The 22,674-nt window shown below is 39.1% G+C and overlaps 1 protein-coding gene across 3 annotated transcripts in view; it reads right to left on the bottom strand.

Moving 5' to 3' along the window:
* Positions 1–3,910: 3,910 nt before the first annotated feature.
* The window catches only part of UBA6 (ubiquitin like modifier activating enzyme 6), a 32,895-nt gene continuing 14,131 nt past the window's right edge, over positions 3,911–22,674 (bottom strand). For all 3 annotated transcript variants that reach the window (XM_054824737.1, XM_054824738.1, XM_054824739.1), the window contains exons 14-34: positions 21,092–21,158; positions 20,538–20,681; positions 19,805–19,872; positions 19,450–19,528; positions 19,164–19,244; positions 18,716–18,793; positions 17,214–17,395; positions 16,561–16,666; positions 14,734–14,823; positions 14,543–14,623; positions 13,793–13,921; positions 12,890–12,941; positions 12,721–12,784; positions 11,800–11,869; positions 11,071–11,142; positions 9,761–9,878; positions 8,605–8,798; positions 7,843–7,970; positions 6,966–7,053; positions 6,489–6,583; positions 3,911–4,201 (exon numbers count right to left, since the gene is read on the bottom strand). In XM_054824737.1, coding sequence (XP_054680712.1) covers positions 4,066–4,201; positions 6,489–6,583; positions 6,966–7,053; positions 7,843–7,970; positions 8,605–8,798; positions 9,761–9,878; positions 11,071–11,142; positions 11,800–11,869; positions 12,721–12,784; positions 12,890–12,941; positions 13,793–13,921; positions 14,543–14,623; positions 14,734–14,823; positions 16,561–16,666; positions 17,214–17,395; positions 18,716–18,793; positions 19,164–19,244; positions 19,450–19,528; positions 19,805–19,872; positions 20,538–20,681; positions 21,092–21,158 — 2,122 coding nt within the window. In that variant the 3' untranslated portion in view covers positions 3,911–4,065. The remainder of the gene's footprint in view (positions 4,202–6,488; positions 6,584–6,965; positions 7,054–7,842; positions 7,971–8,604; positions 8,799–9,760; positions 9,879–11,070; positions 11,143–11,799; positions 11,870–12,720; positions 12,785–12,889; positions 12,942–13,792; positions 13,922–14,542; positions 14,624–14,733; positions 14,824–16,560; positions 16,667–17,213; positions 17,396–18,715; positions 18,794–19,163; positions 19,245–19,449; positions 19,529–19,804; positions 19,873–20,537; positions 20,682–21,091; positions 21,159–22,674) is intronic.

The raw sequence follows: 22,674 nt of genomic DNA, 5'->3' as shown, positions 1-22,674 counted from the left end.
GTGTGACCATATGAAGGCGCACCCACTGTATTTATAAAAGTACAAAATAACATGAGACATAAGTATTTTCATGAAAAGCGAGTGCTAAAGATCACTGTGTGAAGATGGTGCTGCTCAGTGTGCATCAGGTTAAGAGTAGTAGCTTTTCCTCAGTATGAAACTGAAACTTGTGTGTTGCTGTGAGAAGTGGGAACTTAATACTACTTTATCTCACTTTTGCCACACAAAATGATTCACTTGCTAGCAAGACAGTTCTGCTGGCATTATGAATGCCGTAAACTCACAACGTCTTTCAGCTTGAGCCTCAATAGGCTTTCTGAAGCGTGGATAAACACCCACACTAGCTACTTCATCGACCACACAAAAGATACCAAAAGATGCGTTTACTAAAATAAACTCTCAAAAGCTATCAACCTCTGGACAAAGATTGCTGCACTGCGGTGCAGCAGTGTATGCTTTCTGTAATTGCAAAACAGGAGATAATTACAAAGGATGGATAAATCTTTTAAGTTAATAAGCCCATTGTCTGAAATTCAGTTCCTTTCTTCAAACTGGTCTACAGCCACATTGTTTCAAAGACACAAGAAAAAGTTAAGAACATTAACTTATCTAAAGCCTTTACTGATGTTTGATACAAATCAGACAGATAGACAAACTCTCTACCTAGCTCAAACCCACAGTATTTCAGGACGTGAGATGCTGTGATGAGGTGACAGGGTTTCTGCATTCACAGAGGCCCAGCTGGTGCCAGAGTTGTTCTTTCTACGTAGTCATCATTCTTGAATAGCACTTTTTTGTTGGTTTTAAATAGATGTTCACATATTCACCATACACAGGAAAAGGGTGGGGAAAAAATCTGAAAACATGTACTTTTTTACTCTTTGTATAGGTAAATAAAGTCCTAAATCCATCAGATGCATCAAAACAGTCTTGTTAACAGTAGCATGATCTTCACACAGAATCCTCACTACTCCTAGCGTTAAAGAAACATGGAGATTAACCACAGAGAACAGTTGAGCTGGGTGCTAAATGCCTTGTGTTTTGCATGCGCAAACATTCCTGCAGCTATTAAGAATGCGAGAAATTAAGGGAAAGCCAGTGTAAATATAAGCAAACTCTGTAAGAAAGCATTTGAGTGAGAAAGATCTTTAATACTGATATGAAACTTCATCTCTGCAAGTCAACTGCTCTTTCAAAGAAAACATTTATGAAGGAAAGCTATTTAAAGTGTTCTAGTGGAAAGATAGTTCTCCACTGCTGCAGGGAGATACCGCTAGCTCTAGCTGCTCCACAAGAAAAGAGCATCAAACAGTCCTATACACACACAAGCTTTCATTACAATGGAAAAAAAAAAAAAAAAAAAGCAGTTCTCAGATTCCAGGTAGTGCTGCAAGCCTCTGCACTGCTAGCACTGGTAGTGACAACGCTGGTGATCTAGAAGACCAGCACCCTGAAATTCACTTGCCCAGTTTGAGCCCTTTTAGCATGATCATGCTGAGCACCTGCTGAGACTTTTGATAAAAAGCAGCAACAGGCTGAGAAGTGGGCTGTCTCAAACACAAAGTCACATTGAATCGGCTCACTCCACTCTGCACAACCTTCAATATAAAGACATTCACTCTCCATATCAGCAATTCAGAAAGTTTTAAAACATGAGAAACAATTTTAATGAGCCACTTGACATGCACAGTTCTTCCATATAAACTCCTCTTTAGATTATTACTTATAAGATTTTTACCTAGGTTAACTTACATCCAGAAAATTTTAAAGGTCTGCTAATAATTATGTAGAACCATTGTGCATTTTCAGTTTTTCCATCAGCAACTGTTTAACTGAGCAGAACCCACCCATAGAACAGACATCCATCCAACAGATACACACAATAAGAGCAGTATAGAGATACAGCCGTGTCTGTAAATTCTGGCCCTGATCCCTGCCAACCTCAACCTGGACTTTTTGGCAAGGGTCTCACAAAGCTGTATGCATTTCCATTAATAAAAGCCATTCTATTAATTATATATGAAAATTTACTTAAAACCCTGAGGACCGTCAGATGGCATTCTAGCAAAGTACTGAGACTTTACTATTTCTATATGCTACTTACTTAGAAAGCATAAGCATGATGTTAACACCACACTAACGTACCAGAGTGTACTTACTCAGAGTTTCATTTGTTTCCCAGTCTCCAACTGTGAGAGGTGACAGTGCTTTCAACTTGACCTAAAGCTTTAAGTGATCCTTAGCGCTAATTAGTGATTTCAGTTAAGAGTTCAGATTGTAATACTGCCACAGTGAAATACATTTTAGTTGTTATTTTAGAAGTGGAAACTTACTGTCTCCTCTGCACTCTAAATGTAGTCATCTTTTCTCCTATTTCAAAAAGTTTCTCTAAAATAAGTTCTTAAAAAAACTTAAATAAGTTAGTTTAAAAAGCAGTATTATTAATCTATAAAATTATCTCTATAAACTAGACTGACTGTAAAACTATATGTACACGTTCCAGAAGATATCCTGCACATAAGACTAAATCCCAAATATTGGAATAATTGTGTTGACTCCAGCTATTCAATTCCATACACCTTGGTGTTCAAGTTCCCAGCCTAATAGCTGTTATTCCTGACTACAACTAACTGAGAAGGGGAAAAAGGAGAGGCAAAACTCCTGACAAATAATGTTCATTAAATGTGAAGATATCCCTAAAGCTTAATAAATTATGATCAAGGATAAATAGCTAAGTAGTCAATAGCTTTTGCAACAGCTGCAGGAGATAATGTGCAATCACAATCTCTAAAGCTTAAACACATTAAAAGGTTTTCCAGTTCATAGGTTTTTATTCTAGCCTCACTTCACTCTGTCATCATTGGGAGAAAAAAAAAAAAAAAAGAACTACCAGCTCAACTATCCAGTGTTTAAATGATAGAGAACATAGAAGTGGTGTCACAGATGTTTCTGTGATGCACCTCTGCCTCACCACAGTAGAAAGCTAGTCCTAGCTATAGTATTATTTCTGATCAAGCAGATTCTTTATACTTAGATATCCTAGTAACTGGCTGATCATGATAAAACCCTCAAGTGTTCAGGGCAACTTAGACTTGTGCTGTGGAGGGGTGTACAGCATAACCATTCACTATAAGGAAATGGTACCAAAAGGAGCAGCTGAGGAAACAGTGTTTGCTGTGAGTCAACATCCAGAGCTATTTGGCTTTTCCTCCTTTCGAAGTCATCATTTGCTACAGTGTTTTTAATTTGGTGAGGGCAGAAAGGCTCAACCACACCAAACATGTTCTCTTTCTTGAAGACAAAGTTTTATTGTTGAAATCGTTAACTCAGCTCTCCGATAGGTTTCCACTTTCCCCATGTTGCAGTATTCCCCAAAGAACAGTTTCAGTGCAAATAATCAACAATTCCAGCTCTCTTGACTTTTTGTGACAATTTACACCTACTCAAGACCTGCCTCCCAATGTTTCCATGTTGAGACTGACATAAGATAGCCGCTCTGACACACTGCATCACTAACTGATCAGAAGAAAGCACCAACACAATAAAGCAGGTCATCTGCTTTTAAGTGGGAGTTTAAATCTTTTTGATGGATTAAATCTCATGTGTAGATGGCAAGAATGAAATTCTTGTTTGAGAATTAACATGTGAAATGGATTTGAGATGTTCTTAGAACACCAGGAGTATCATAAAATGGCAATTTCCCTTCCCCCCCTTCTCTAAGCAGCACCTAATTTGCATATGGGGACCATTTGTTAGGTTCACCATTCTTCTTGCTTTCTTCAGCTCCCCACAAATTAATACAAATCTTGTCTTTAAGGTAAGGACTGTACTAGACATTCCATCTCATGGAGTGACCAATCCTCCTTTGAGCAAACAAGTTTGAAGAAAACAGGAGAAGATGAAACATAAATCCAGTTTGTCTTCAGTGCAAAGCCACTGATTTTCACCATTTGTTTTAATTAAGGCTTCACCAAAAAGAAATATATAGTACCATCTTTAATAGCTTAAAATTAGCACACTCCTTTTATAACAAACAGTCCAGGAGTGACTTTTGTGTCTCTACCATCAATTGTCTTCCTGAACAAAGTAGTATCTCACTGGCGGCCCTGGCAAGTCTTCCTCTCCATCAGTCTCTGGAGCAAACGATACTGTCAAATCCACATACTTCTTATCAGCTGATGGTTTCACAAGCTTTTGCATCCTACAAGGAAATGAAGAATAGTTTCTTAACGTAACAGAAGGAAGACTGGCAGTGGGAATTCAGGGCCAGGCTATAATGAATTTCACTGCCAGCAACGAAGCCCAACATACTAGAAAACAGATTAAAATGGAGAATAAGCCGCCTTTTAATTTTAACACAAAAGCTGTTCCTCCACCTGAGGTACAGCAAATGGTATTCCATTTTCTTGATAGGCTTAGCCTGTTAGTGAGCTCTTACATTGTTGACTAACAAGTGCTCAGTACAAAAGAGAAGAGAAAATGGCCGGTTTCAGATGGAATTCCTCACCGATGTAATTTCTCTTTGGTGTCCCACTGAGGCACAAGGCAAAGTTAGCTTTCTGTGCAGGATTTCAGTTAACGAGGAAGATTATTATACATTATTAGGGAGAACCATTCCTGTGCAGACACTAGATACAGAGTTCTGATGCAAAGTAATTCTACTGGTGTCAAGGCTTGTTAAGTCCTTGAATTTCAAAGGCGAATAGCAATGAGGTGGGAAAAAAAGTCAGGATCTGGGACTTCTTCCTTCATGACCACAACCTGAGTTTACACTAAGTAAGTGTATCATGTCTTAGTGCAACTTCCCCCCTTTGCTCTCTGCAGTCTCAAAAGCTACAGCTATTGCTTGGAAGTTGCACAATAAAATACTGAAGTAGAAGGTCATTCAACCTCACTTTCATTACATATCTTTGGGCATCTCAAAATTACTTTCTTGCCAAGTCTGAGCACTAGTTCATGAGGCCAGCTCAAATGCTAGGAGGCTGGGGAAAGAGTCACTCATTTCTATTCCTCACAGGTTACTTAGTGAAGGATTTTCCTTCTGGCTGTGCTTTAGCTTGCAGGTCAAAAAGCTGCTTTCTCCAAAGTACTGTTCCCTTGCAAGAGCACAAAGCATTAGCTCTCTTCTCAGCAGAGATACTGAGGTCATATCTGTTTGCATAAGGAAGCTCCAAGCTACAGAGCAAGGCAGATATCTACGTCTCTAAAACTTGCTTTTAAGCAGTATGCTACCAGTCAATGCTGTAATTCTGATATGAAGACAAGAGTCTTGCAATACTTGTCATATTACAGCCAAAGACAGATTTTAAACATACAAGCAAGACCAGAGTTTGCTGTGCAAATACATAGCTTGCAAATATATTGGTGTTGAAATATAAAGCTTTGGGGACTGTTTGTACCAGAACACCAAGTTGCTTTAACTACATGGAAAGCTTGAACTAAGTCTTGGGGTAATAAGAAATCCTGATATTCACAAGGCAGCTTCACACCATGCCTTTGACTTCATTACACACCCCACTCATTCAAAATTATTTATACAGCTGTAGGAGAAGGAATACAAACAACTTATTTTGAGATAGGCTGTAAATTCACATCTTAGTATGCCAAGCAGTCAAAAGGCAGTACCAACTTAGAAGCTTTTCTCTCCCTGGAAGTTTGAAGTAGCTTGCCGTAACACATACTACTTTGCCTGATGTTACCTACTGGCAGACCTTTGAAAAAGTACTGATCAATGCATCTCCTTGCTCTAGCAAAGGCTGTGAGCACTGACCAGCACATACTTCACAGGAGCTGTGAGGAGCAAATTTTGAGCTAAAGAAGGTCAATCGACATATAAAGTAGAACTAAACCTGGGTGAGATCTGGCTGTTACTTTGCAAAGGCCTATCAGTCAAAAACTAATGCCCTGCACACACAGCCTCCTAAACTTCCAGTTTGTTATACCCCAATTTCTTGTCAGTGAGCAGCACTGCAAAGCCTCACGAAGGTCTCATTTTCAAAAGGGCTCAAGTGAGCTAGAATCTCAAGGAATTACTATGAACTGAACAGACTTCCAGAAATCTCAATCTGCAACCAATACATTAACTCCTTCCCGAATACGTGTTCTCGTTCTTTCAGAGCTAAGTTGCTAAATATCACCGTTAGTTTTAAGCAGGTTAAAAAGGTTCCATTAGTCTTGTTCTGCTTGAACCAAGGTATATTCTTTCCCCCTCCAAAAAAACCAACTTACTGTCAGACGACTTTGGGTTTCTCATTCTGGCATTCATCAGTTAGAGTAGCATTTTGCAAGTCTCCTGTCCTCACTACAGAAGTTAATTCACTTTTTTTCTATTCAAAAGGAAGAAATTACCTTTTTTCTTTCCCAAATACTAATGACTAGCGACTTTGAGAGAAAACATTGCTGTCAGACACACATCCTTATGATAAAACCAGCGAACATAATTTGTACATGCACTTGCATACCTCAATCCATTTTCCAGTTATACTTACGTCAGCTTTAATCTTTTAATATGACCTGGCATTACAGGAACATACAGCATTTTGACTCCCTGTACAACCATAGTTGGTTCAATTCCATATTTCTCCTGGAATTCACAAATTAAAATTTATTAAAGGACTAGGACAGCTGCACAAGCCAGCAGATACTACTACTGCTAATACTACAACTAATTATTCAAAACCATAGGATCCCAACCAGGAAACTTGCTAATGCATGGACATAAGTTTTATTAAGATACATTTGAGCCAATCAAATTAACAAAGAATTGGAAAATAGGCTTGGACATGTTTACTTAGAGACATTCCCATTGACATGAATTCTTTCTAGAATTACTCTGGTTTGAACAATAACTTGATTAAAGAAAAAAACAGTAACAAAACACAACAAAAAAAAACCCCAAACCAACAACCCAAAATAAGAAAATCCTTTCCTTGTCTTGTATTAACTCAGTACAGTAGATAACTTACTCTGACAGCATTTATGAAGTCCAACAAAGTAAAATCCTCTTTCCCATAAATTGTCCACCTGTCCCAGATTGTAAATGATATCCCATTTCTGTTTTTAAAAAAAGAAAGGTTGGTTGTTACTCTAGAACATGAACTCAGGCACTTCCCTTAAACATGTATCAAAGAACTGCTATGTCTTCTAGCAACTTGCTGTTTTATATTGAGCAAAAATCTCTTCCTTCTCCACCTCTCTGACCTGGCTAAACACAAGACACAGTAAGAACTTTGAGTAAACATGGTATATGGGAATGAACTTAACTGAGTTTTCAGACCTACTGAAAAATAGCTCTTGTATTCACTAAGATACAGAAGTGTGTCCAGTCTGTGCAAACAGGATGTTTATTAATAACCACACTGCATATCTAACTCATCTAGATTTTCAAAGCCTCACTAGCAACAGCTTCCACTGAAAACAAAACTAAGCCCTTAAAACCACTATTTTTCAAATTAGGACAGAAAAGTATGTGCTGCATTTTCCAAACAGGAAGCTCTTGAGCAATGCATTATGAGACACCCTTACCAGTACTAAGAATATCAATTACACCTTTAGAAGTATGTACTAAATGGATAATAGAGTTTGATAGCAAGCACTAAGTGATTCATGATCTTCCAAGTTTAAAGAACAACAAAAAAATAACCTTAAATATCTGTAAAATTTAATTGGAGTATGACAATGAATTGTGGTTCAATCATAGTTCTGCTATGCGAGCATATAAGGCCTTTGTTTATCTGAATTTAGTAACTGTACAAACTTGACACTTGTTGTGATGGCTCACCAAGTTCTAAACATAAATTACCAGGTTTCCAAATACCGCCCTTCTACCATTATCCTTCCTACCTGATTTCTGTTCTTCTTACTTCAGCAGTTTCTGTAAAGACCATTATGGGAATAGCAAGGTTCAGAAAACAGTTCTTGTATGCATCAGCTGGGTAGCCACCCACAACTTTAATGAGTTCCAGTGCAACCTGCAGTAAATAAGAATCCCATACTTCCATGAAACGAAACACAGGTTTTAGGTACTGTGTTATCAACACTAGTTAAGAGGTCAGCAACTACAGAGTAAGTTGTTAATGAGATCAGCCTTTGTCCAATCAGCAGAGTAAATCACATCTGGAAATACAACCCAATATGCCACAAATTCTGTTCCTGCTAATGGAAATATTTAAAACATTCGAAAGTGTTCCTAATGTAGGGCTCTTCCAAAATTGTTTAATTAAGACACCTCCACAAAGTATGCAGTTCCATTGAGGTGCATGGGTGTGAACTACTACAGAACAGATCCTTTCCACTCTTGGCAGTGGCGCTCTGATGGAGGTTAGTATTAATTGCAGAAAACAAACCAAGATGCTGATCTCCAACTCCTCTCTCTGGTCAGCAAAACAGAAATAAAAGCACCAAGGGCTTACCACATCTAGAACCAAGAGCGACCTTTTCTATTGGTATATGAGAAAAGAAGATTATTAACTTTGAAGTAAACCCATTTCTTTAACAAGGCTCTGTCACAGTAGTGTTAATCAATATCCAGACAACAGTAGTTTTAGGCAAGGATCAGTAAGAGAAAGAAATATGCATTTTAAGCATTTTAAAAAGCATACTCACCAGCCCTGATACTGCAGCAGTAGCTGTTGCAATTGCAGGAATAATCTTTCCAGCAATGCGCTTTGTTTTGAACCGATCTGCTGGTTCAATGTTGTACATCTTGGCTCGCAAATTTGATGCTGCTGTTATGAAATCTATATGCCCGTTACTATCGTCATCTTTTTCAAAGGAGATGGGCTTCATTTGCAAGTCATCTGCTCATAAAAAAAAAAGCAGCAAAAATTATTATTAGAAAACTGAAGACGTCCTAAACGTAAGTTATAGGGAACTAGAACCTTAACAAATTAAAAATTTCACATTCTGGAGCTTGGTGCCTTACTTACAATTTGCTTTCCCATGCTAGAAGTAGAAATACTCCTATCAATACCAGTTGTTAGGAGTGAGTAATGAAAGAAATATCATCAGAACTCCATAATTTTACTTTTCTTGCAACACCAGGAATAGATTTTGGATAGTCCTGTGGATGTTTCTTTACACCCCACTTCACTATGGCTCCATCCTGTGAGAATTCCCTCTTTTTTCCCTGCTTTGTTTAACTGTAACCATTTCACTATGGACTCAGTAGCATGGGAGACAGAGGTTGACGCTCCTTGGGATGGGTTAGAGCTGAGCTAATCTTTCTCCTCTGTGTTCACAGGTTAAAATGCACGCATGTAGTTGTTGTCCAATGACCTCTTCATGCGGCCAGGAACAAAAATGGGATTCGAGCATTCTCATTTTAACTTGTCTAGAAGATGCTGAAGAAGTCTCTAACAGCCTTCGCAATTTAGGATAATTTCAGATTGATTCCTGTACGTAGTAACTCTCAACCTTCTCATATCTGAATCACTTTCAGTCCATCTGGGATCTAGCCAGCATCCTTTCCTTCCTTACAGTTCAGCTCCCTGCTCTCTGCTTGCTGTTATCAGGGTTGTACTTACATGTACAAGTATAACAGAAACCCTAAAACTTGCAGGAATCTCAGAAGTACAGAAGCATAGGGTAATGTCAAGCAATAAGAACAGTTACCTGCATGGCACTTCAGAAAGCTTTAGATATCTGCTACCTGCTTCTTGCAGAACTACAGAACTACTTTATCCAAAGACCCGAATGTCTTAGTACTGGCAGTGTAATTGCAAGATGTTACTAAGCTATGAAGGTAGTTTGCACTACTCACTTCCCAGAGCTTCGTTGGATAGTATAGACTTCTCCAGCTGGAAAATAGCATTTCTTTCGTCTTCACTGCTGACTGGAATATGATCTGGTTTTCTTGCAGTTTCATCAGTCTGTACAACCTGCAAGTGTGTGCAGTGCTTGGGTAATAAAATACATGAACTTTGTACAGGACAAGTGTGAAGTGTACTAGATTTCCTGTCTTCCTTGCAGTCTTTCCTCCTCAGTTCAAGAGAGACATAGACTTACTGGAGCAAGTCCAGCCAAGGGCCAGAAAGATCATTAAAGGACTGGTGCATCTTTCATAGGAGGAGAAGCTGAGAGCTGGGACAGTTCAGCCTGGAGAAGAGAAGGCTCAGTGGGATCTTATCAATATGTACAAATATGTGACGGGGGAAAAAGTACAGGAGGTAGAACCAGACCCTTTTCACTGGTGCCCAGTGACAGGACAAGGGGGTAGGGCAAAAATTGAAGCATGTAAAATTCCGTAAGAAACAAATACTTCAAAGAAAAAGCCAAACAAACCCCAACGAAAACTGTGAGGATGGCTGAACACTGGCACAGGTAGCAGAGAGAAGCTGTGGAGCCTCCATCCTCAGAGATACTCAAAACCCAATGGGACACAGTCCTTGATAACCTGCCCTAGCTGCCCCTACTTGAGCAATGGAATTGGACTAGGCGGTCTCCAGAGGTCCCTTCCAACCTCAACCATTCTGTGATTCTGAGTCAAAATATCGGTTCTGTCTCACAAGGCAAGTATTCATGAGACAAGTGTTAACACTGGGCAAGAAAACACAAAAATACCTTGGAATATTTGCTCATTTTAAATGATGACAAATGCTAGCCACTGCACATTAACATTTCAGCTGTTTTGAAGTTAACACTTCAAAAATAAACATGAAAGTAATGACACTTCCTTTACATTACTTAGAAAGAAAGAACAAATTGACACTAGTCTTGGATTGCTTTAAAGTTGTTTATGAGTAAAATTTTACTACTTTTATTAAAAATAGTATAGACTTATAAACTTAAAGCTTGCAGGCTTACAATCACACTCATGCACAGAAAACAATGCTACAACAAATCATTTGCAAAAGGCAAAAAACCCCCACGTTTTGCATTTAGCATCTGGTACATATATACCTTAGCTATATCAAGTGAAAGCAGTTCTGTATGCCACACTGTTGTTTCCCCAAAACACATTTTAATTTGTGTTTATTTCTCATCAGCATCAATGCAAGAAATAGTTGGAGATGTGGGGCACTGCTTGCAGATTTCTTTTTTTTTTTTTTCTTTAAACTAAATATCACTTACTTTATTTGAAGGTCTGAATTCTGGTACCTTCACAGCTGAAATAATCTTCAAAATAGTTTCCTCTGACAAATCCTGTTATGGTTTTGAAGAAAAACAATTTAAATTCACATCAATGCAGGAAGGCCCCCACAAAAAGACTGTATATCCAGTAGCATTGCAAAGAATACCAAAACATCCCACAAAATCCTACAAATATTCAATGATGTTTCACCAAAAGGGACGTTTCAGTTGCCGCAGTGAACCAGAGTGAAGTGCCTAGCACTTGAAAACTGAACAGAACTGAAGTGTAAAAGGTGACTTAAGGAAGATCCAATTAGAAAAGAAAAAAGGGTAACAAGAAAAACAAAGGATAAGCAAACACAGAGGCTGTGAGTAGCAAAAAATAAAACTCCCAGATTATAGCTAAGACACTTAATTAAAAAAATGCCTTAAAGATATCTTCTTTCAGATCAGTTATTATATTGCACAGGAAATTGGCCCATCAAGATAAGAACTCCTGACTTCAGTGCTTACTGAAAATACCCAACACACTACTCATTTCTTCTCTGGGTTAGGGATTTAAAGAAAGACTAAATGTAAGCAGTTGCTGAACAGCCAGTGCTGAAGGATAGATTACTTCAAGAACCACTTGAATCAGTTCTTGGAAAGAACTGACAACTGGACATCAGGCCAAAACTGAACATGTACACCCAAGTTATGGGATGGGAACACTGTTAAGGTAGGGATTACCTTTTCTGTGAAAGGAACACAGTACACTGTTGCAAACAGTTTTGCTGCACTCATGATGAAACCATAGTGCCTGAAGAAAAGAGGAAGATAATTATTTTTCGTTGTTTTTTTACTTCAGTTGCCCAAAGACTTGCAATCATAGTCAAAGAGGTCTTGAAAATGCACACACAGAAACAGAATTTCCACCCTTCAGCGCACACAGTACAAAACAGATGACAGATTTTTAACGGACTCAGAAGTCCTCCCCAAAACTAAGCAAACTTTGATGAGTGAAGTTATTTAATGAAAACCATGTTTCCTTAACCTCTGCAGTCAAGAAAATAACTACAAATGCTCACATGACATCAATATGATAATAAAAAGCTTTACCTCAAAAATACTTTGATATTTGGCATGATCTCAGTTTCCACCCTAACTAAAAATGGTGATCCGGATAGTTTCTCAAAGCAGGTGTAGATGTGCAGCAGATAAAGGCTTTTCAATCCTTCAACGACATCAATTTTTAAAACTATCTGTAATACCCAAGCCATCTAGATCAGACCCAAATTGTGATGAAGAAGAAAAAGGGTCGCTCCACTAGGTCATTTTAGGGAATCAATTTAATTTGGCTCATCCTGCATTTCATGATCTGGGCTGATGAGGGCAGGGAGTATGACAGCAACAACTCAGTAATTCTCTAGTCACACAATAAATGAAATGAGTCGTTCTAAGCCATTTCACATTAGATGTTGTCAGAACTTCCCGCAGCACCCTCCAATCCCATGTCAGTGAAAGTTAAATTACCTGCAGTGAAAGTATGCCACAGCATAAGACTATGCACTAGTACCTATCAAGTATCAGTCCAACTTCTTGTGCTATATAGCCATTGCCTTGAGTTTTATAGGATGCTATAAAATGCATCAGTGGCAGTATCATACTTACAAAGGATCATTAAATTCAAACTTCACTGGGAAAGGTGGCCTCTTTGGTGACTGCCAGAACAAACCTGGGAAGATGACAGACTTAAGATGAAATCCTAAGGAATCAGGAACAGCAACGCATGACGTATGCCATGAATTCACAACAGGCACAAAGGGGCATTTGTACTTACTTCCATCTTTTAATCGTGTATCAAGGGGAAATGAATGAAGGAGCTGAAGAGCCTAGAGGAAAAGCCAGAGTAGCTTTAGTAATTTCTCATAAACTGATATGACCACACTAAATCGAGTCCTCTTTTTAGTAATGAAATCTAAGACATCTTTGTCAAGATGGAGAGCTTAAAGACACAAGTACTACTAGACAGTGATTGTCCGTTCATTCACAGGACGAAGAATCACCTCATCTGTCCAAAGTCCAAGCAAGACACTTAATCCAACAAGCAAAGCGTTCCCCCCACCCTGCTGTCACTTTAGGATCCTTGCGTACCAATCCACAACTGGGAATGCAATGTTTTCTCAGTGTGACAACTACCACCATGGCTTCCATACGCACAGATATGATATGTTTATTAATACACAATATCATGATCACATCTTTCTGACAAAATTACACAGATGCACACACTTCAAGCAACACTGTGGACCAGATTCTCAGAATGACTGCTTCTTATTTCAGCCAAGCTTTCTGTGACATCTTTAAGAAAAATCAGGGATATGAAAATGAGTTCAGTAACAAAAGTTTAGTGAGGGAAACAAAAAGCCACTGTCTTTTAGAAAAAGACATCTGATAGTCCTGCTGCTCTAGAAAAAACACAATACCTAGTCAGCTGGAAAAACACCAAGAAAACTGCATGGAGACTATTGAACAGAGCCACCAGGAGTGAATTAATAAACCAGACTTAAAAGCACTACAGTAGAAAGAGGAAGAGATGCAGCATTTTTAAGTTTCAAGGACAGGTTGTTATTTATGAAGAGATGGAAGTGAGTGCAAAGACTTGCGCATCTAGTTATTATGGCTACCAAGTTTTCCAAATCCTCATCAGTCTAGCACCACCTCATTTCCAGGTCTTACCCACCTTATGGCTAAAGTACTTCTCAAATTTTACTCTTGCCAGTTCCACACACTGTGTCCAACTTCGGGGTCTTCTACTGAGTGTTTTAATAACATGAAAACAGCCTTCTAAGCTCTCCCCTGATTTTATTCTCTAGATAGAAAAGGAAATATTAAAATGTTAAAACAGACAAGATTCCTCCCAGTCCAGTCAACCAGTAAATGTTTTTAGTAAGTTATGGGCAAAAGGACACAAAGGTTCACTTTGGGAAATACTATCTTTTATGTGATCCTCTCCATTGGGTTTCTCCCCAGGTACTGTGGTCTACTTGATTTACTTCCACTCAGCCCTATGGACCATAGGCTATTGGAGACTCACAAGAAAAAATATTAATCAATTGAGTCTAATTTATTTACATAGTTGAATTCACTTGAAACTAACTCTTCCCTTCATTTTTCCCAGCTGGATGCACATCAGCGTGACATCTACTATACACTTGCTAGCAGTACCTTAGTATTTCTGATACTTCTACATCATGGATAGAGCACACATGAGCTAGAGAAGCAGCCCGTGCATGAGACTTAGCCACTTAATTATGAGACACACCAGAAATACTGTTCCTGTGAAAGATGAGCTAATGACTTGGCCAAATAAGTATTCAGGTTTTCTGAATAAAGTCAGAAAATAACCCAAATCTCACTGAACTTAAATAGAAACAAAATCTGTAAAGCATTAATTTAAACCCCGTATTTTACCCTGGCAACATTCCCCTACCTGTAAAACTTCTTCTGCAGACAGATAGGTTTGCCAGAACTTGTTAAACAACGAAGGCTTGTGAGAAAATGAACTTTCAAACTAGAAAATAAAGAGAACAAATATGGCATTTTGCAAGAAGGGTATCATATCCTCCACCTTTCCAGATACACATTAAGTTATGCTGAATGCCAGTAAGCTTATTCCCTTACCTTATCTCTTGCCCACTGTATCGTATGCTCAATGGCAGCTGGGAAAGACTTCAAGGTGCAAAAAGGTATTTCTTCTTCTGGTGGATCCCGCTTTAATTAAGGAGAGTTGCATGTAAACGTAGTCTTATTAAAGTTTATTACTAATAATAGCACCAAGAATTTCTAAACTATGTAAGTTTAAAACCTCCACTGTTATAAAATACAAGGTGGCTTATTTATGCTTAGAACAAAACTTGTTCTATGAACACTAAGGTATCACTTCCTGTTTATGAAGAATAGTCTAAACTCAACACTAGAAAGCAAAACTGAAATACAAACAACAGAAGAAATTGCCAGCCAGCTTTTCCAAGATGTGCAGTTTGCATTCACATACGCCCTCAAAGGAAATATACCCTTTCACTCAAGGCCAGAAAGACTTCTTAGCAAGACCATTAGAATGCTCAAAATCCTGTCTCTGTCCACATAGCACCATTTCACAGTGTTCTCAAACACTGAATTTCTACCTTGTAAAGGCAGTTTCATAAGAACTTAAGCAGAGGGATACTGCAAAAGTTTGAAGGTTCATTTCCCCCTTCCCCACTGAAACAGAACTGTTATGTATGCTTGTAGAAACTGGCAGACTAATTCCTACTACAGAGGCTTGTGTACCAGCCTGTGGAGGTGATACTCACCAAGAACAGAATGAGCAGGCACAAAGCAGTTCTAAGAAACAAACCCACAAGTACAAAACCAGTTTGCAATACATTGTGGGCCTAGAATCTTATTTATAGAATCAGAGAATCATTTTCATCGGAAAAAACCTTTAAGATCATCAAGTCCACCACTAAACCATGTCCCTAAGCACCACATCTACATGGCTTTTAAATACCTCCAGGGATGGTGACTCAACCACTTCCCTGGGCAGCCTGTTCCAGTGCTTGACAACCCCTTCCATGAAGAAATTTTTCCTGGCATCCAATCTAAACCTCCCCTGGTGCAACTTGAGGCCATTTCCTCTTGTCCTATCACTTGTTACTGGGGAGAAGAGACCAACACCCACCTGGCTACAACCTCCTTTCAGGTAGCTGCAGAGAGCCATAAGGTCTCCCCTCAGCCTCCTCTTCTCCAGGCTAAACAACCCCAGTTCCCTCAGCCACTCCCCATCACACCTGTGCTCTAGACCCTTCACCAGCTTCGTTGCCCTTCTCTGGACACGCTCCAGCACCTCCATGTCCTTCTTGTAGTGAGGGGCCCAAAACTGAACCCAGCACTCGAGGTGCAGCCTCACCAGTGCTGAGTACAGGGGGACAATCTCTCCCCTAGTCCTGCCGGCCACACCATTTCTGATACAAGCCAGGATGCTGTTGGCCTTCTTGGCCACCTGGGCACACTGCTGGCTCGTATTCAGCTGGCTGTTGACCAGCACCCCGAGGTCCTTTTATATCAGGCATCTTTCCAGCCACTCCCCTGCAAGCCCGTAGCATTGCAAGGGATGCTTTAGAAGGGAGTTTTCAAGGAGAAAAAAAAAATAATTTAGTCCCTTGGAAGCACTTCAGAATTAGGACTTTTTCCAAAGCTTGTGTTTCATGATTTATATAGTAGTTGCTCGTAATTATTGGCCTAGGTGTAATCATCAGCTAGGTAGCAGACATGGTATCTCCAGTCTGCTCAAATTTTATTTCCTGTGAGCTTTTTTCAGAAACCAAGGAAGTAATTATTTCCTAATAGTACTGATCTACAGCAACTCAAACAGGCCACTTATTTTAGACAGATACATAAACAATTAAAGAATCAGAGGGCTTTATGAAACTAGCTACAGAAGGTAAGCGATGCTCTTAAAACACTTACATGACTATTGTAGGACTCTGTCAGATGGGGCACAATAACTTCCGTGTGTCCTTTTGTTCCCATAGTTCCAGAGTCTATAAGAGGACGCAGGTTTGCTACACAACGACTGACATGGAAAGACACAGACTATCAGAATACGGTGTAATCACTACACTCTTGCCTTGCAGAAATTACCAGAGCATAATGAGAATTGACTCTAGGCACTTTCAGAAGAGTGGAAAGCTTGCACCAAACTCAGGAAAACAAAAGATTAAATAAGAAGAGCTATTTCAACTTAGATCTGGATACCATAAACCTGAGCCTACCTGGATTAGGAGCATTAGTAATTCTTTTTAAATATAAATGTCCCTACTTATAAATTTAAATACATATTCTTACACATAAATAACTCAACTGTAAGACTGCCACAGTATTCTCTCCCTCACTGCTCTCTGCTATGTGAACAGTAGCAGCCACACAACAGCAGAATTGGTTTCCACCATGAGTATAAACCCCTTCCTCCCCGCAGCCAGCATCCCTATAAAGGAGAAAGATAAATCTGTGCAATTTGCTATCAGATCTTATAAGCAGTTGCAGACCAGGAAGATTAAGAATAGAAAAGCAGAGTTCACATAAGTGTGAAAAGCAGCCCTCGCTTCCTTTCCACAACCTACCTATCAATGTATCTCCTTGCCTCAACATTGTCCAAAGCGGTCACAATCACATCCTGCTTGGTATAGAATTCATCGCTGTAAGTGTTCTCAGTGGCTGGACAAACTTTATTAATATACGAGTCAATCTTTAAGTAAGGATTGATGTTCAGGGTTGCTTCTGCTGCAGTATAGCTTTTAGGTTTCTGAAAGTATAAATACATATATATATATATATATATCTCAACAATATTCAGATAAAGAACATCTGGAACACAGAAGTACTGACTTCATTTGCTGATCAGACAACAATTCACTGACAGAAATGGTAGTATGCAAAACATACAACAAAGGAAATTCTTTAATCATATACCTCCCTCACTAATAAATATTGTATTAATCTAGTTTTATTTTGAGTTTAAAGTAGTTCATCAGAGACCACAAGGTGAAAGTGCGTAAGTGGTGCAGAAGTGTATCGAGTAACTGAAACTGATGCCACGTGCTGCTTCTCAATGCTCACAAAATGCCAGGAGAAAGGAGCAGTCCATGACTGTCAGAGGATAAACCCCATAGTTACTGTGACTACGTCTATGCAGCATAGACATCAAACACCTGTGAATAATCACATTACTGCAAGGCATTCCACACAATGCCAATTTCTGAAGCTAAAGTGAAATACAGTTCTTAACCCACCTGACACTTCTAACTATACTAGCTTCAATTATCTAGGGATCAGCTCTTAGAACAGTGGAACTCAAGACAGTGTGGCTTCTGAAAGCTTGCAGAGTTCACCTTCCATTTATCTGTCCATCCAAAATGTAATTTGCTCCCAGATTTACTAGATGTGAACAGGAGGCAGAAAACCCAGCCGCTGGATTTTGGGCAAGGGAATGCCTTTTCCCCACTGCTGTCAAGATTGGAGCTACCTTTTATTTTGTGCTGTTTGCAAGTACAGGGATATTCTCTCTGCTTCTACGGAATTAACAGTTTCTGTATCACACATTTACTGAACGTACATGGGTTTCTACCATGCTATTTACCAGCTTAATGAAGACTGAATTAAGTCATAAGATAGCAACTTTGGTCAAGCGCCATTAGCAGTAGTTCTTCTATTAAGAACACTTCTGCCAGTGCTGTCTATTTTTTGTTGTTCTGTTTTATTCTCCCTGAATTTCAATGCTATATTTCCACATAAATGGAAAAAGCATTTCTGGCATATTAACCCATGGCAGCTTCTTATGCAACACAGCATTCCTCACCCAATTCTTAAGTTCGAGAGATATCATTAGTCAAAGACACCAGTACAAATTATTATCAGACCAACCAATTTTACTCAACCGATACTAGTGCTAAGTGGGATGCCAACATGGTTCTAGGTACTGTTTTAAAAGATACTGGACTTCAGAAAAGACTTAAAGGCTGTAATGGACAGAAGTACATACACTCACAAGTTCAGCTCTCAGTGGGGACACAGGACAGGGAAACAGAACAATAATCCAGAAAGTTTATTGAAAAAGAAAGCCTACCTGTATGTGATGAGGTCGAAAAAGAAACTGCCTGTTCAGGTTGGATTTTTCTATCAAGTCTGGATCTGTAATTGTAACCTAAGTCAGAAGGGGCAAAAGCAACAGCTGAAGTTACAATTTAAGTGTAGCACTGAGCAATAATCTTGATGAAATCTCTACAGAAACTTGTCAAAACAAAGCACTCCTGTTGGCAACCACTGTGGTTAACAGTTCTGCCTATATTGACTAATTGAAATTTGTTTTAAAAATCAAAATACAGCAAGACTGCTCCAAATGTGTTCTGCTTCTAATTGCACACTACTTCCACTCTGTGCTGAGGCCATTTTATCCTCTACGCAGAGATCAACCTGAAATAAGGCTTAGACTTTTAACATTTTAAAGTAGTCTAATTATTTAATTATTCCTCATTACATTACTTTTTAATAAGTGAGGTTTACAGATGACTTACTAATCCTTTGTCCTGCCCAGTACCGACACCAAGAAGTGCAAAGTTTTTTAGCATTTCACAGCCTATCGCTCCACAGCCAACCTAAAGAAAATAACATTTTTAGAGTCAGAAAGATAAGTGAAAACCACGAGGACAAGTATAGTAGACAAGTCCCATTACAATTGTGGATCATTTATTCTGTAGTGGCACACATCATCAGGGCCGCTCTCATTATTTTGAACACAGTGGATGTTTGCTGTATTGACAAAGCCTTTGCAAAAAGGGTAACAGTGTCAGCCATACTCACCAAGAAAACGTTCAAATCATGCAGCTTCTGGCACAGAGTGTCTCCAATACAAGCCCTCAAGGCATCGTACCTATCTCCCCTATGTAGGCATAGGGGAAAAAAAACAAAAGACGAGTAAGTTGCCATTTATCATGGTAGTATCACAGATGCCAAACTGCACTTTGACGTGTACTAAGAAAATCAGACCAAGTCCCCTGTAGTGCCTATTCCTCCCATGCTCAAATAGGACACACATTCTCAACCCCAAACCTGTCCCTCCAGCAAATGGCAATGAACTAACTTTAAAAGACATCATCTGTGCCTGCTTTCGACTCAGATGTGAACAGTACATAAAACAGCAGATAGTTATATTTACCGTGGCAGAAATTCTTCAGAGCCCATCTTTTCTAGAGGTGTTACAATGTCCAACATATCTATATATAGCTGTAAAAAATAAAAAAACCAAAACAAAACAATAAAAACCTGTGAAAAATATTCCTGTTATTTTCATTTAAAAACCAAAGTAAATATTTTCTATGTACAGAGTCTAAAAATTCAGAAGCACAAAGTTTTTACTGTCAGTGGAAGGCTATACAGCATTCAGCTCCCTACAGTGTACTTTATAATTTTAGTGGACAGGAAAAAGCACCTGGACACAGAGGGGAAAAAAGGCTCACTGAAACGTGAGCTGCAAACTTTTGACTTCTGACAGGCATGTTACCGCCCCAGCCCCAAATTAGACTGTGAAGTTTTTTAATCTAACTTTATTATGAGACATATCCTGAGAGTCTGAAAACACTGCTCTTATGTACAGTAGCTTAAACTGGCATCTGGACTATATCACACCTTTGCAGCCATGCACTGACAGGCCAATGCTCTCCTTGCTTGTGGGGAAAAAAGAATGTGATGTCTGAACCCCAAATACAAAAATTTTAACTAAAACTGGCTGCATTTTTCCTCTACACATAAAACCATTCTATTTTTTCCTAAATTCATTCTCAAGTCTTTTTTTTTTTTCTTCCCCTGTTCAGGCTATTTTGATCATACAGCATTTACATATTCATAACATCACTGTCAAAATAAAGATCCAAAACCAAAGACAGCCTTACCCACTGCTGCAACGGAGAAAATTTTCCTGTTACTGCTTTCAGGACTTCCTGGCTAGCAACACCACCCACTGCTGCAGCCAGAGGAGCTAGAAATCCCTGAGCAGTCCTAGACAGCCATTTCACTACATGTCCATTCACTTGAGGCTGAAAAATAAGACATAATAACAACAGATTTATCCCTTCAATCGAGCAAGTCAGTGCTTGACAGTCTCATAGATTATTGTTCTTCTGTAAAAGACAAATTATTTCACTCTGACTAGCAAAAAGGTTTCCAGCCACAACAGATCCACTGTATACCCTGTACTTGTAATATGCATTTATCTAAAAGATGGATTCATATAGTCACAGGATTCAGCCTTCATGTCAGATGAACATTCGGTTGAACCCATGCTGAAACACCATTCTGTCTCCTCACGTGGACTTCAGAAGGCCAGCTGATCCATCTAAAGATGGATACAAAGACCAGAACAAAGACCAACAACTAAAGCATGACCTTTAGGCAAGTAAACGAGCGCATCAAAAATGACTTATAATAATAATGATTCCTTACTCACTTTGTTTTCCAGTGTTTCACTTATAGACATGGCTATTTTCAGCATTTCCTCAGCATCTTGAAGGCATCTAGACACCAGGGTAGAAACAATAATGATCACTTAAACATTCCACAGTCCTTCCAGAAACACAGTCAATGGAGAAAAAAACACTGGATGCAGTGGGAAGAGTTTGGAAATTTATATTGGCTTTAACAGTGAGCATTAAAGATGCATTTCTATGTTATGGTTAGCTCAAGAACAGAAGTCTCAGTGGAGAAGCCCAGGTGCAACTCCAGGCCTAAGATTTATACTTTGCAAGTAGTTTTTTCTCGTCTAATTCAAAATTACGCACATCAGGAACTACAGGTGAAAAAAAATACTGAAAACCAAATCCTTCAGGCCTTTTGTTTTTTTAAATCCATAAGCTACAGGCTAATTCAGGAATCACTGAAACAACTTTTCCATATTAATCCCACAATATGAAAAAACTTCCTCCAGGTGCATTTTCTGTCTACCTGGATCCAGAAAGTGCCATTACTATATTGGGAAAGCCCTGTTACAAACCCAGACATGCATTAGGTAACATTTTTCATCTAGATTTCAACTCTTCATTTCTATGTCATCTATTAAGTACTGGAAAGACAATGTACCCTGCTGCACATCAGACCAGTAACTACAATAAGAGGAGAGACATGTCTGTGTGGTGGTGCAACCCCCCTCTCTTAAGCCGCTCAGTACTTGGTGCAATTTCTCCCCCCTTTTCTGGGCCACATACCTGAGCAGCAGGCCAGAGCGTTAAGGTGCCCCCTTAATGTGCCTGGTTCTTGCTTCTTTGGTAATGGGAATGGCCTGGTACATCTGGGCTTGAACCATGACATTCTTGCTCCCTTATTGCTTGGGAACAATAATGATAATAAATCAGCTCATGACAACCTGGTGCTCCTGTAACGTAAGCTGTGGCCCAAAAGGGGGAGATGCCAGAAAAGTTCTGAGTCTGCACAAGTGGTGGAAAGTACCAGAATATTTCGCCATCCAAGCTGGGTCAAAGTGGAAAAGTACCTGACAGAAGTCAATTATCTTGGATCCTATAAATAGTGATTGTAAGTGAGACCCTTTGATCTCTCCTGGATCACAGCAGGCTGTGACCAGCATCTCCCTTGAGCTGGGATGCCTCTCAGGCACAAACCTCTCGAGAATCGTCCACTGACAGAAGGCCAGGGCAAAGCCAGCCTTCTCAAGTCTCAACTATTGCCTTTTGAGGATGCTGATGCATTGTGAGTATTTACTCCAAACTCAAAGAGGGAAATTTTAACTCTAAGCTAGCTTATTTCATCCACCTCTCTACTTATACATGTGTTTAAATATACACATTTGCCTGTATGAGTGTGGGTGGCATATATCACTGGGCCCAAATATTTCTGTTTGTACCTCTATGTTTTATGTTTACATATATATATCTATACACTTCAATTTAAGATACCTTATCATAAGTTAGCGTGAATCTTGTCATGTTTCAATCTGTAATTAAGTTGCTGTTTTGATCATAATATATTTTACTGAATTACTTGTAAATCTTTAAATTGTCAATCGAGTGCTACTAAAAT

This window comes from Grus americana, chromosome 4 (genome assembly GCF_028858705.1).
Source record: "Grus americana isolate bGruAme1 chromosome 4, bGruAme1.mat, whole genome shotgun sequence".
Lineage (NCBI taxonomy): Eukaryota > Metazoa > Chordata > Aves > Gruiformes > Gruidae > Grus > Grus americana.
This window is presented reverse-complemented; position numbering and strand designations above follow the sequence as displayed.